Here is a 14,297-nt window from a genome sequence, read left to right on the forward strand (position 1 = left end):
CAAGCTTAGAAAATCAAATGGGGGTTGGAGGAATTCAAGAAATCCCAAAAAGAAACCATAGAACTTACCTAAAATGGCTTCAATCACTCCCTACGGCCTAGAATCACGAGAGAGGTCAGGGTTTTCTAGTGATTTGGGGTGGGAATCGACCGAAAATGCGAAGGGAAGAAGAGAAGGGTTGAGGGTTTTGAAATAACCCTCGCGCAGCTCTTTAAGAACCCTTAAATACAGTCTGAAACGCGACACTCTCGCTACAACGACATGTTCTCGCCACACCAAAAAACTCAGAAGAAACTACACTCTGGTTTCTGCAAAATCTCGCTACAGCGAGACTACACCCAGAAATACAGCCTGGGCTGTCGCTCTATCGCTATAGCAAGACCTCTCTGGCTACAGCGAGAAGGCGACAGGCGCAGGCCTTTCTCTGTGAGACCTCTTGCTACAGCAAGAATCCCCTCGCTATAGCGAGAAGGCCCTGCACCAGAACTTAGGCTATTCCTCTCATTTCAAACTCAGCCACTAACCAATATATATATATATATATATATATATATCCACATCAGCTCAACACACAACACATTTTGTTATAATTCAACAATCAATGCAGTAAGACAAGGTAAATACATTCATTCATGGCAACATTACACTCAAGTCTTATCATTTTCAACACATACAAAGCAAGGCCTTACAATTCTCGCCCAAAAATAAATTTTTGTCCCTAAAAATTTTCTATTCCTATGGAAAAAAGATGGGGGGTACAACTCTCTCATCTTTTCTTCCAGCTCCCAAGTAGCATCCCCGGTACTTGGGTCCCATACCACCTTCACAAGTTTTATGGACTTCCCTCTAAGTTCCTGCATCCGACTATCCTCTATTCGGGCTGCTGGGACTTCCACTGCCAATTCATCTCAAAGTTGTACTTCATCTGGCTCAACCACATGTGAATGATTCAGTATCTGCAGAAGAAACTCAGAAGGTGAAAAACTCAGAAGAAACTGCACTCTAGTTTCTGCAGAATCTCGCTACAGCGAAAAACTTAGAAGAAACTGCACTCTAGTTTTTGCAGAATCTCGCTACAGCGAGACTACACCCAGAAATACAGCCTGGGCTGTCGCTCTCTCGCTACAGTGAGACCTCTCTCGCTACAGCGAGAAGGCGACAGGCGTAGGCCTCTCTCCCTGAGACCTCTCGCTACAGCGAGAATCCCCTCTCTATAGCGAGAAGGCCCTGCACTAGAACTTAGGTTATTCCTCTTATTTCAAACTCAGCCACTAACCAATATATATATATATATATATATATATATATATATATATCCACATCTTATAATTCAACAATCAGTGCAATAAGACAAGGTAAATACATTCATTCATGGCAACATTACACTCAAGTCTTATCATTTTCAACACATACAAACCAAGGCTTTACAATTCTCCCCCTGAAAATAAATTTTTGTACTAAAAAATTGTCTATTGTTATGGGAAAAAGATGGGGGGACAACTCTCTCATCTTTTCCTCCAGCTCCTAAGTAGCATCCCCTGTACTTGGGACCCATACCACCTTCACCAGCTTTATGGACTTCCCTTTAAGTTCCTTCATCCAGCTATCCTCTATTCGGGCTGCTGGGACTTCCACTGCCATTTCATCTTGAAGTTGTACTTCATCTGGCTCAACCACATGCGAAGGATTCGGTATATACTTCCTCAGCTGAGACACGTGGAAAACATTGTGCAATCCTGCCAACTGCAGTGGTAAAGCCAGTTCATAGGCCACTGGTCCTCTCCGGTGCAAAATCTGATACGGCCCAATGAACTTAGGAGTCAACTCCCTTGCCTTCAATGCTCGACCTACACCGGTAGTCTGTGATACTCTCAGAAAAATGTGATCCCCAACCTCAAACTCCAAGGGTCGTTGGCGGCTATTAGCATAGGACTTCTGGCGACTCTGAGTGGCCCTCAGCTTCTCTCGAATGAGATCAACCTGCTCCTTCGTCTTCTGAAGCATCTTTGGTCCCACCATAAGGTGTACTCCATCCTGGAACCAATAGATGGGAGTTTTGCACCTCCGTCCATACAACGCCTCAAAAGGAGCCATACCTATGCTCGTACGAAAACTGTTGTTGTAAGTAAACTCCACCAGAGGCAACATCTCCTCCCAACTACCCTTCTACTTAATTATACACGTCCACAGCAAATCCTCCAAGGTCTGAATAGTCTGCTCTGACTGGCCATCCATCTGCGGGTGGTAGGCAGAGCTAAGCCTCAACTGTGTGCCCAAAGCCTCCTGAAAGCTCTGCCAAAACTGCGAAGTGAAGCGAGAGTCTCTGTCAGAGATGATGCTAGAAGGCACTCTATGCAGTCTAACAATCTCTCTAACATACAGTTCTGCCAGTCTCTCCAAACTGTAGGTCATGTTGATAGGCAAGAAGTGGGCACTCTTCGTCAACCTATCAACCACACCCCACACGGCATCGTGGTTCCTGACAGCCTTTGGCAGGTGGGACACAAAGTCCATGGTCACATGGTCCCACTTCCATTCCAGAATCTCCATTGTCTGCAGCTCTCCAGGGGGACTTTGGTGTTCGGCCTTTGCTTTCTGAAAAGTCAGACAAGCCTTTACAAACTCAGCTATCTCCCTTTTCATGCCTGGCCACCAGAACATCTGCTTTAGGTCTTGGTACATCTTAGTGGCATCGGGATAAAGGTTCAGGTTACCTTTGTGGCCTTCTTCCAATATAGCCCTTATCAACTCTGCATCCTTAGGAACGCAGACTCGACCCTGGTATCGGAGGATACCATCAGTATCTTTACCGAAACCCTCAGCCTTATTCATTCCCAACAGAAACACCATCTTACACAGTGTCGGGTCCCACAACTGTTTATCCTTGATCTCTTACAGAAAACCACTGGTGATCACAATTCTGCCACAACTAATCTTATCAGGAAACACATCCATATGGAGGTTTAAATCTCAGAACTGTTCGATCAGAAGGGACTCACTGACTCTCAAAGAGAGAGCCTGAACTACCTTCCTGCTCAAGGCATCAGCTACCACATTAGCCTTGCCAGGATGATACTGCAGCTGAAACTCATAGTCCTTAAGGAACTCCATCCACCTCTTCTGCCTCATGTTCAGCTCCTTCTATCAAACTGGTACTTCAAGCTCTTATGGTCACTAAACACATTGAACTTGGCTCCATACAGGTAATGCCGCCAAATCTTCAGTGCAAAGACCACAGTTGCCGGCTCAAGCTCATGGGTGGGATTGTTCAGTTCATAGGGCCTCAGCTGGCGTGATGCATAGGCCACAACCCTCCTATCTTGCATCAACGCGCACCCCAAGCCTTGGTGTGAAGCATCACAGTACACTTCAAACGGCCTGCTAGCATTCGGAAGTGTAAGGACTGGGGAAGTGGTCAGCATCCACTTCAACTCTTCAAAACTCTGCTCACAAGCCTCAGTCCACACAAAAGGCTGATCTCGGTGAGTCAACTGCGTCATAGGGGCAGCTATCTTCGCAAATCCCTCAATAAACCTCCGATAGTATCCTGCCAACCCTATGAAGCTACGGATCTTGATGGCGATCTTCGGCCTCTCCTATTGCAGCACCGCTTCTACCTTAGAAGGATCAACTGAAATTCCCTCAACCAAAATTACATGCCCTAAAAATCTTACTTCCCTCAGCCAGAACTCACACTTGAACAGCTTAGTATACAACTGCCTCTCCTTCAGGATTCCTAGCACAATCCTTAAGTGTTCAGCATGTTCCTCCAGAGTGCTGGAGTAGATCAGAATGTCATCAATGAACACCATCACAAACTGATCTAGATACGGCCGAAAGATCTGGTTCATGTACCCCATGAATACAGCTGGAGCATTGGTGACTCCGAACAGCATCACTACATACTCATAGTGTCCATATCTGGTGTAGAAAGCGGTCTTGGGGACATCCTCATCCTTCACCTTAATCTGATGGTACCCCAACTTCAAATCAATCTTAGAGAACACCTTGACACCTCTCAACGGATCCATCAAGTCATCAATGCGGGGCAGCGGGTATCTATTCTTAGTGGTTAACTTATTCAGCTTCCGGTAGTCCACACATAGCCTAGAGCTCCCATCCTTCTTCTTTACCAAGAGGACTGGAGATCCCCAAGATGATACACTAGGTCAGATCATCTTCTTCTGCATCAACTCCTCAATCTAGCCTTTTAGCTCTACCAACTCCTTTGGTGCCATTCGGTAAGGCGCGACTGATACCGGTTCAGCTTCAGGCACAAGTCGATTCCGAACTCTACTTCCTTGGGTGGAGGCACACTAGGAACATCCTCAGGGAAGACCTCAGGAAACTCCTGCAGCACAGGTATCAACTGTAGACTTTGCTCCTCACTGACTTCCTCACTCGCTAAGAGGATAAAACACGTAGTTCCCTCTAGCAAAGATGCCTCTACCCGATGAGGCAGCACTATTTCAGCATTACTCTGCACCTCCGGGTAAAACAAACATCGCCGAGCGCAGTCTATCAAGACATGGTTGACAGCTAAGCAGTCCATACCCAGAATCACATCTAACTCGACCATGGCGATACAAATGAGGTTCACCTTATACCTCTACCCTTCAACCTCAATCGGACATCCTAAGAAAACAGATGAGATTGTCATCGAATGCATCGCCGACGTAAACACTACCAACTCACACTCCAAGTCACTCACCGACAACTTCAACCGCTCGGCACAAACATTGGCAATAAATGAATGGGTAGCCCCAGAATCAAAGATAACAAACAATGCAGTACCTGCTACTATTCCTCTGCCATGAACTAAATCAGCGGCTCGAGCTGCCTCCGTTCCAGAAGTAGTGAATACTCGGCCTTCCGCTCGAGGCCTAATCTGATGCGGCTCTCTCACTGCTCTCGGTCTAAAAGAGTGCAAAGCACTCGCTGAAGAAGAAGCAGCCCTGCCCGAAGAAACTGGGCAATCTCTGGCAAGGTGCCCTGGCTGCTGGCACGAAAAGCAAACCCTGCTGTCAGTCTGAGGGAATTGATTGACATAGTGAGATCCCCCACATCTGAAGCATCTGACAGGGGTCATCGCTGGAGCTCTAGGGGACGGAGCAGAAACTCCCCTAGGCTACAGAGTAGGTACAATAGTCCCCACTGTCCTGGAAACTGAAGAGGCAGACCCTCTAGACTGTGAGGGTCGAGGCTGCTGCTATCGAGGCGGTCGACTGTATGGTGCTCTCCTAGCATCCCTGATACCTCCACTGCTAGAGGTACTAGCTTCCCTGCTCGGTGAGGCCTTCTCCACTCCGCCCGTGTCCTCGGCATTCAGACTCTCAATGATGGTGGCCTGGTCCACCAAGTCAGCAAATTCAAAAATTCTCAGAGGTATCAAAATATGCTTAATATCCGTCCTCAGCCCCTTAGAGAACCTCTGACACTTCCACTCCTCAGAAGTAGGGTGGGAGTAGAACCTGTACAGCCTCTCGAACTGAGTGGCGTACTCGTACACTGAAGAGCTTCCTTGCATCAACTCTAGGAACTCTTTCTCCTTCGCCGCTCGCACATGGGGAGGAAAGAATTTACCCAGGAAGCTATTCTTGAATACTTCCCAAGTGATGATCTCTCTCCGTGCCTCCAGCATAGCACGAGCCCCATGCCACCACATCTCTGCATCCTCGGACAACATATAAGCAACATATAATACCTTGCGGTCCTCCACACAACCCATCGTGAAAAAGATTTTCTCTATGTCTCTCAACCACTGCTCAGCCGCATTCGGCCCTTCTACTCCAGTAAACTGAGGTGGGTCGCTCTGTCTGAATTCAGCTAACCCTTGGTACTCCGGTGGGGTAGTAGAGGTAGTGGCAGCTGCAGCCTGAGCAGCAGCGGCAGTGATAAATCCATATTTTATCATGGTTTTAGCATAGTTTTTGGTTAATAATTAGGAAAATAATTCTAAAAATAACTTGAAAAGATCACAAAAATAAAATAATTAGTATAAATTGTTGTTTTGTTGAAATATTAAAAATTGTTTAGATTTTTGTAGGAATTCATGCAAAAGATGGAAAGTTGTTGAAAGTGCTTAAAGGAAGGATTAAAAGCTGAAATTAAAGAAGAAAAGTTAAAGAATCAAGCTTGAAGAAATCCTAAGAGCTGGGCGTTACAACTCCAAGTGATTGGCGTTTGAACGTGGAAAGAAGAAAATATAGCATTGGGTTTGCGTGGCTACTATGAGTGATGCGCGTTAACACCCCAGCAACTGTGACTAGATAACTGCCACTGCATTGAAATGCATATCACCTGGAGCCTTGGCGCGCAACAAAGAGTGGCAACTCATAACAAATGGCGTAGCAACGCAGAGCTGAGCATATGGAAGAAACGTTCATTGTAGTGATGTGCGTTGAAACACACATCACTTGAAGCCTTGGTGCGCAACAGAGAGTTGCAACTCATATCACTTGAAGCCTTGGCGTGCAACTGCGCGCCTTCACTCTAGCCACTGCGCATTTTGGCGCAAAACTCTGCAGTTTTTATAACTTCTTCTTCTTGTCAATTCTGGACGTTTGGAGTTTTTGTATCACTTTTAGAAGATTCTAGAACATCTGGGGATAACTAACTTTCAGAATTCTAAGGGTTAAGTCGAAGAATTAGAGGAACTCTATAAATAGGAATTGGAAACTTAGAAAAAGAGCTTTTTGTCATTTTTAGTTTTTGGTATTCAATTGTAACCGTTTTAACTTCCAAGGGAAGTCAGAGAGAGAAGAGACGAGCGACTTTTGTTCTTCTTTGCTAGAGGAATCTGGGAGAAGACGAAGTTATGGTGATGGGTCTCTACTTTTCATCTTCTTTTCTTCTTACTTCTCTTCATTTCATTGTAATGTGTTTCTAACTCTTTTTGTTAGGGATTTATGGATTTAGAATTGATATATTGATTTTGTTTTGACTTTAAACTTTGAGTATTTGATTTGATTGAGGGATTAATTCTATGTTTACTTGATCTTTGAATGGAAGTTCAATTGATTAATCAAAAAGTAACCTTCACTAATGGAAATTGGGTTTGTTGCTTGAATCTGAATTAATTCCCAAAACTATTGATTTTCTTAGGGATAAGTGGTCTTAGTTTTGATCTTTTGGTTCTAATTCGTAATGCAATATTGAACTAAATTTGGCCTAAGGAATTAGGGAGATTTGGTTGAATATTAGGACCAATGAATTGAGGAATCAATCTTTGATTATTGTAAAGAGAAACCGATTGTCAAGCAATCAATTGCTTGAATGTTCAGAGGCAGAACTGAATTGATATTGATATTCTAGTGAAATAAATTCCTAACTTTCCTCCATTCATGTAACATCCCCAATTTTGATTTGTGTACTTAGGGTTGTCCGAGTTTAGTTAGCTTTTATTAGTACTACTATTATTATATTGATTTATTTTCGTACATTTTTGATAATTTTGTGGATTAGTTGATTTTATGAATGTTCTCTTTTAATGATGATTATTTGAATTGCTAGGGTCTTTGCTGCACAATAGAGCCTGCTATATTTTTTTTCTGGTAATGTTTAATGTAAATTTTTATGTGCATGTGTTATATGATCATGTGGTATGACTACTTTAAATAACCCTAGGTTACTGAGATTAACCCTGGGGCAATTTTGTCTTTTGGTCAAATAGGAGGACCCCATTTTACTTCATGACCATTATGATTAATGCTTACATTATCCTTTTTAATTCATGTTATTGAATTTTGCTAGATATTTTCTTAAACTAGCAGAACTACACGTGTAACTTTTCCTCTCTATCCTTAATTGGCCACTTAAGGAAAGCCACCCTTTTGCCCTAGATTCCACGTGTAACACAAAATTTCAAGAGACATTTTTCAATCGTTCCTCATTTAAGTCTTGTAGCCGAAAAGCCATTCAATGCCTAGGGGAAGGGAGAAATTTGAATAGACACCTTATGATTTTGTTCAAATATATCCCTCTTAATTAGGGCAACCAATTTTCGTTAATGCATGAGATAAGAGAGAGAGAAACCGGCCATAATGACCCAGATTCTGAGCCTAAATAATTGCATTTAACACAATTATCAATTCCTTAGTTACCCTAATTAAAATGTAGCCGTTTGTCCTTTCCTAAACCGTTACATGTTAAATTGCAATCAATTGAGATTCCCTCATGAAAGGTGCAGCCGAGAATTAAAGGAAGATTAGAGCCTAAAATCTCTTCCCAAAACGTAAACTCTTCCTATTCTAGTGCCCTTTATTATAGCTGACCAATTTAATCCCATTTAAGATTTATTCCAATGATCATTTATTGAGAAATTCCCCATACTTAATCACTCTCACGAGAAGCCTTTTCACCTAGCCGTTACATGCACCATAATTACCCTAATTACCTCCCACTTACCTTCAACCTCTCGAGAAAATGAATGGACACACGCTCAAATTCCCTTTCCCATATAATTGGAACCGCCAGCCGCATTTAGGGAGTGATGATGTTAGCTTGAAAAGTCGCCACCTAAGGCATTTAAAACCTAAAACCATGCATGACATTAATTGCATATTCACCCCTTGATTGCAAACTTTTTAGATTCTCATGCGTATTTAATTGGTGTTGACCAGAAATTAGCATGATTCTTGCAAGCAATCATTAAGGATGCCTTTTTCATTCCCACTTACTCGAATAACCTTCCATTTCCCCATTTAACTACCACTGGAGTTATTTAATTACCCACCTGCATTTATTTAGGCGTGTCAATAAGCCTGAAACGCTTCAAATGGAGCCATTACTTCCCTAATTCCGTGCCCGACATTGATCATATTTACCTTCCTTAATTACCTTGCATTAATTGCATGAACCAACTGACCATTCACATTATTTTTCCCTAATAACTGCGTCCTAATTTCATTTAACCCGAGGGAGCCTCACCTGCCTCATTTAAACCGTCATTCAAGTTACCTAAATTACCTCTTAACCGCATTTAACCTCACGAGAAATTTAAATAGCAACATTTATTCTGGAAATTATGCCTCATTAATTGCATGCAATTATTTCCTGTTTTACGGCATTGGCCACACACCCAAGGCAAGGAAAAGGTGCCACCTTGCCTCAAGGAGTCCAAGAGGCACCGCCTTTTCACTAGCCACTCAAAAGGACATCACCCTTTCAAATTCGTGGGACACGAAGGGTTTGAACCCATTTCCCTCCATAAACGAACCCTAGTCGGCAACGTGCATTAATTACTCACTCTTGCCCAGGTCAACCCACCATTCGGTTACTCCATCGTGATGAATGGCGTGTAGAGATGTGTGGATCACCAACGGCTTGCTTCTTCTGCACTCTGTGCATTGAAGGCTCTCGACAAGGCACATCGCCTACACTTGGACACCATGAGACATGACTATTCAAGTGAGAAGGCGAAAGGGTATGTCACTTCGCCTAACCTAGCCCTAAAACCCTTCTTGTGCAACTCACCGCCAGCCTTTGGGAGACGAATGGGCAAAATCTTTAAGCCACACTATATAAAGACATCTTCTAATCCTCACGCGCCCTTTTTCCCTTATTTTCAAAAACACTCTCAACCTCACCACTTCTTTTCTCTCTCAACACCTTCTCACCCTTACACAAAACCTCTACGCCCTTTTCTCTCATAGACAACACACTTCATCACCAACCACTCAAAGAGGCGACAAAACACCAAGGACTCAAGTCGTGACCAAGATTCTGCTAGTACCAAGGCCAAGCCTTCCACTCTATCTCTCTTTCTCAAACCAAACAAGGTTAGGGGAGCTCTTGTTTGCGCTTGAATGCATGTGGTGGTTCGTTAACTTGTAAACTCTGCATGCACTCTCTTCTTCTTGTTTTCATCTCTGATCTTCATCAATGAAAATTACATGCAAACCATTTTTCTTCATCTTGTGGTGATTCTATTTGGTTGGTGTTTTAAAAATCCATGTTTTGTAACTTGCGTGAACTTGATTGAGGTTGAAATAGTTTTCCATGTTGATAATATTGAAATCCTTGTATGAGTCTCGGTTGTTTACCTTTATTATTGAATAAAGTTGGTAACTTTGATAAATATCCGATTGCATGTTAAAATAACTCTATGAATCCTTGTGTTCTTTTCGATTTTCATCGACTACCCTCCTTCCTTTTTGTTTTAGCTAAGAAATTACTCACCTTTTTCTCTCGGTTTGATTCTGTATGATCAAGGAACCCTTTTTCTTAACCATGAAAGAATTCTCCTACCACATAATCACTATTTTATGAAAAATTTGTGGTAGAAATGAGTTGCATATGTGATTAAACTTGCGGTTATTTCCATGATTCTTTGATGATTATTTTGTTTGCGAAGGTACATTTTGACTATGATATTTGAACGAAATTTTTATAACTATCTCCATCTTCTTTCCTTTTCTTTTATTCTCGGACTGTGGACGAATGGTTCTTCTTTTCTTTGAACGTACTAGCTCTTATGAGCGTGGATTTGGTTATGTGGTTTATGGCCTTTGGGAATTTAATGTGCGTTCAAAAAAATGGTGAAGTGAGAATGCGGTTATGAAACTCTTTATGTGCACGATATGGAGGATGGAAAGTCAAGGTCACAGTTTAGCACAGCTGAGGGATGTGAGTGTTCAGGTTCGAGGGAAGGACCTTAAGGGTAGTGGAGGGGGGTTGCCCCAATGGTGCGGTGTTGTTCGCAATCTATACTAGCAAGTGCACTAGGATTACAGCAAGTGATGAGTAAATTTAAGATCAGAATATCGTCTCCACAGGGAATTTAGGTTTCAAGTACCACTTCACAGAATTATAACCATTTGAGCCATATGAATTTTAGAATGAGATTTGTAACATATAACAGCAATAAACTAAACAATTAAAGCAAAGAACTTGCAGAAAAATAGAGTATGTAATGATCTGAGATAGGAATGAAGAATAGTTAGGAATTTACTTCACAAGAATATCAGTATTAATTCAATTATGCCTCTGAACATTCAAGAACTTGGTTAATTGACAATCAGTTTCGCATAGCAATAGCCAAAGGTTAATTCCTTAACTCATTGACCCTAACAAGGAACTAAACCACTCTAATCCCTTAGGTGAAGTTCAATTCCAAGTTGCATTAAGACTTAGAACCTTAAGATTGCAGAATTAGGTCTCCTTATCCCTAAGAAATCCCCAAATTCTGATTGCTAACTCAGATTGGAGAAGCAAATCCAACTTCCATTGGTAATTGTTCCTCTAAGATGAATCAAACGAATTTCCATTCATAGATTGCAAGAAAAACAGAATTCACAATTCAATTAATCCAAGAACTCAAAATTCAGAAGCAAGAGTCAAATTAATACATCAATTTGAGTTCCATAAACTCCTAACTACAAGAAAACTACTCAGACATGGGAGAAGAGAAAGAGAAAGAAGAAGAAGAAGAAGAAAAACTCCAAGAAGCCATGGCCGGAAGCTCCAATCTGATTCCTCTTTGTGGAAGCTTCAAGACTTGACCCCAATCTTCTCTCTCAAGCTCTCTCAACGAGATCTAACAGAAAAACAGAAAAACTAAAACTGAACTCCGAAAAATCTACACGTTTCTGTTATTTATAGAATTTTCCAGATTTGAACGTTATCACTTTTATGAGAAATAATAGCCACGCAGAAGATTTATGGTTGCGCGTTAACACTTTTATGAGAAAAAGTGACCATGCGCAACTTTCCTGATATTGAAGGCTCTCTGGAACTAACACTCTTGCTGATAAAAGTGACTACGCAGAACTCAAGTGGTTGTGCGTGATCACTCTTATGAATAAAAGTGATTACGCGCAACTCGCTAGGTTGAAGGCTCTCTGGAACGTTCACTTTCGCTGATAATAGTGATCACGCAGAGCTTTTCCTGATATTTGTCTTTCTGGAACGCTCACTTTTACTGATAAAAGTGATAACGCCCAAGTTTTCTTCTTCTCTGAACTTTGGAGTGATCACTTTTACTGACAATAGTGATCACGCTCAGTCTGCACTTTCTTGGTCTTGTGTTTTTGGAGTCTAGACTTGCTTCTTTCTTCTTCCTTGTCTTCAAGCCTCCATTTCCATGATCCTTGCTCAATTTATTCCTTCAAAAACAAGATTAAAAACTTAATTTCTAAGCAAAAATTCCATAATTGCTAAGATAACTACAAATTTAAACAAAACTTCAATTCCTTCTCTTTTTCTGAGTTTTTTTTGCTTTCTTCATATATTTTTCTTATCAAATGTGTTAGAAATATGCTAAAATGTCTGTAAAAATATGGATTCATCATGCGGAATAGCTCACCGCGGCCGGGACACGTCGCCATCGAAACCTCTACTAATCCTGACGCGAGCAAGCATTACCGAGGATCGTGGAAGGACTCGTTTCTGAGGGACCAAAATGGTTAAATGGGAGAATATTCTTGATGGATTACATGCAAGTGTGCTTGTAGGGAACGAGGGCCTCCGATCACCTTGACTGGAGGAATGGTGAGAACAAACTGAGGAAGTAGTGACGTTTTAAGCGTTAGTATTTAAATTATGTTGCGACGAACCTCTGTGACTCTGCCTGCATTTTGTAACTGTTTATTGGGCATTTTGTTATGACTGTGTGTTTATTAAGATGTGACTTCACAAGTGATTGATATTACTCTAATTTTCTTACTTACTCAATATCTGATGACTGATTGTATTGGAGCTCACCCTTTCTGTTCATGTTCTATTGTTGTGTGTTTGTATGTATTGCATGACTGTGTGACAGATGGACCCTCAGCGAGCAATGATTTGGGGATAGGATTTCAGGGAGAAAGCAGTCTGGATTGATAGCGACCTGGATGACCTGCCACCCTCTTCTTGCCCTCAGCCAGTGGATGACCCTTCCGACTTCGATGGATTAGAATCTAATCCCAGCGAGGATTCACTTCCATTAGAGTTTTATTTATAGGCTGTTACTTTATTTTGTCATGGATGAATACTGCTCGTAGGCTTTGAGTTATTTTATTGCTTTTAGAAATACTAGACTTTGGGGTTTTACTTTACCGTGGACTTTACTTTGGACATTTGGCTGGATAATTTACAAGACGTTTTCTTTTACTCATGTTCTCTCTGCTACATTTCTAGAATCTTACTCCAAATGATTTACGATTTAATGTACTTACTGATGTTGTTATAAAACCATTCTGGAAACTATTAATGTAGTTCACATAAAAGCATTGTATGTTGTATGAAATGAAACTAATTGGAAATATGATTCGTGATAGGTGAACTTGAATCAAGTATGTTGTTGTGTTTTTTTTTTTATTTCTAAAAATTGATTGGAGTTGTTATGATTAAATGAATAAATTCTTGAGGCAAAAATGTGAATACCAAAAGCTAATATTGTAAGCGTTAAATTGTACAATGAGGAATTGTATTGTGATTGTCTATGGAGGCATTTTGAACTAGCCATGGAGGATGTAAAGTCAGAATTGTGCCCTGTGATATGAATTGTATGTAGCTGATAGAATCTCTCTATAATGCGGTTTTGACAATGGATTCTTTTACTCGTTAGTTCAAGTGTATCATCTTATAGATACTAAAACCATAAGATAAATAGATGGGGTTTTGGTAGAGACTTAGGTGTTACAATTCATAATTCATTCAAATCGTACAAATTAACATTCTGTTTTTAACAATTTCTCATTTCTTTAATTATGAAATTTACTTTCTTGCATATTGAAATCTGTTCAATGAATTGTTTGGTGCAAATGGTTATTATCTTGTGAATTGGTGATTAAAAATAAGATCCTAGAGGACGATACTTGGGACTCAATCTGATTTCCACATTTTATAACTTGCTACAACTACCTAGTACACTTGCTAGTATTGAATTACACCATTTAAGTACTATGATAGAGAAAAAGTGTATCAAGTTTTTGGCGCCGTTGCTGGGGATCTTAATTTTAACATCATTAGTAACTAGAGAATAGCTAGATTGTACCATTTATTTTCTATTTTTAATTTAGTTCTATTTGATAGTTCAATTTCGTATTAAGTTTTTGGTAGTGATTTTACATATATTAGTTGTTGTAATTTTAATTGTTGATTACTGCATTGCTGTTCTGTTTTTAAATAAACAGAGGTTATCTCTTTTAGCTCTTGAAGAATATTTTGATTGTAGATTCTCTGCACTTTATTGCTATGTGTTCTAATCAAAGTTCAAGTATTAGTGTTTGTGTTTAGTTTTCCTTGTGTTATATGTGTGGGAAGAATAACGACAAATCTGTTCTTGTATTTGATCCGGACATAGACAGAACTTT

The 14,297-nt window shown here is 40.8% G+C and overlaps 2 protein-coding genes across 2 annotated transcripts; both read right to left on the minus strand.

Moving 5' to 3' along the window:
- Window positions 1–4,609: 4,609 nt before the first annotated feature.
- On the minus strand, window positions 4,610–5,089 carry LOC113874225. The gene has a single exon (XM_027512454.1). It carries the CDS (start codon window positions 5,087–5,089, stop codon window positions 4,610–4,612), a length of 480 nt encoding a protein of 159 aa, XP_027368255.1.
- Window positions 5,090–5,209: 120 nt separating this feature from the next.
- On the minus strand, window positions 5,210–5,914 carry LOC113874226. The gene has a single exon (XM_027512455.1). The coding sequence runs from the start codon at window positions 5,912–5,914 to the stop codon at window positions 5,210–5,212; it is 705 nt and encodes a 234-aa protein (XP_027368256.1).
- Window positions 5,915–14,297: the final 8,383 nt, after the last annotated feature.

This window comes from Abrus precatorius, unplaced genomic scaffold (assembly GCF_003935025.1).
Source record: "Abrus precatorius isolate BTA unplaced genomic scaffold, Abrus_2018 Scaffold8, whole genome shotgun sequence".
NCBI lineage: Eukaryota > Viridiplantae > Streptophyta > Magnoliopsida > Fabales > Fabaceae > Abrus > Abrus precatorius.

Coding starts and splice junctions, on each gene's coding strand:
- LOC113874225 (XM_027512454.1), bottom strand. CDS start 5,089: ATGACCCCTGTCAGATGCTTCAGATGTGGGGGATCTCACTATGTCAAT.
- LOC113874226 (XM_027512455.1), bottom strand. CDS start 5,914: ATGATAAAATATGGATTTATCACTGCCGCTGCTGCTCAGGCTGCAGCT.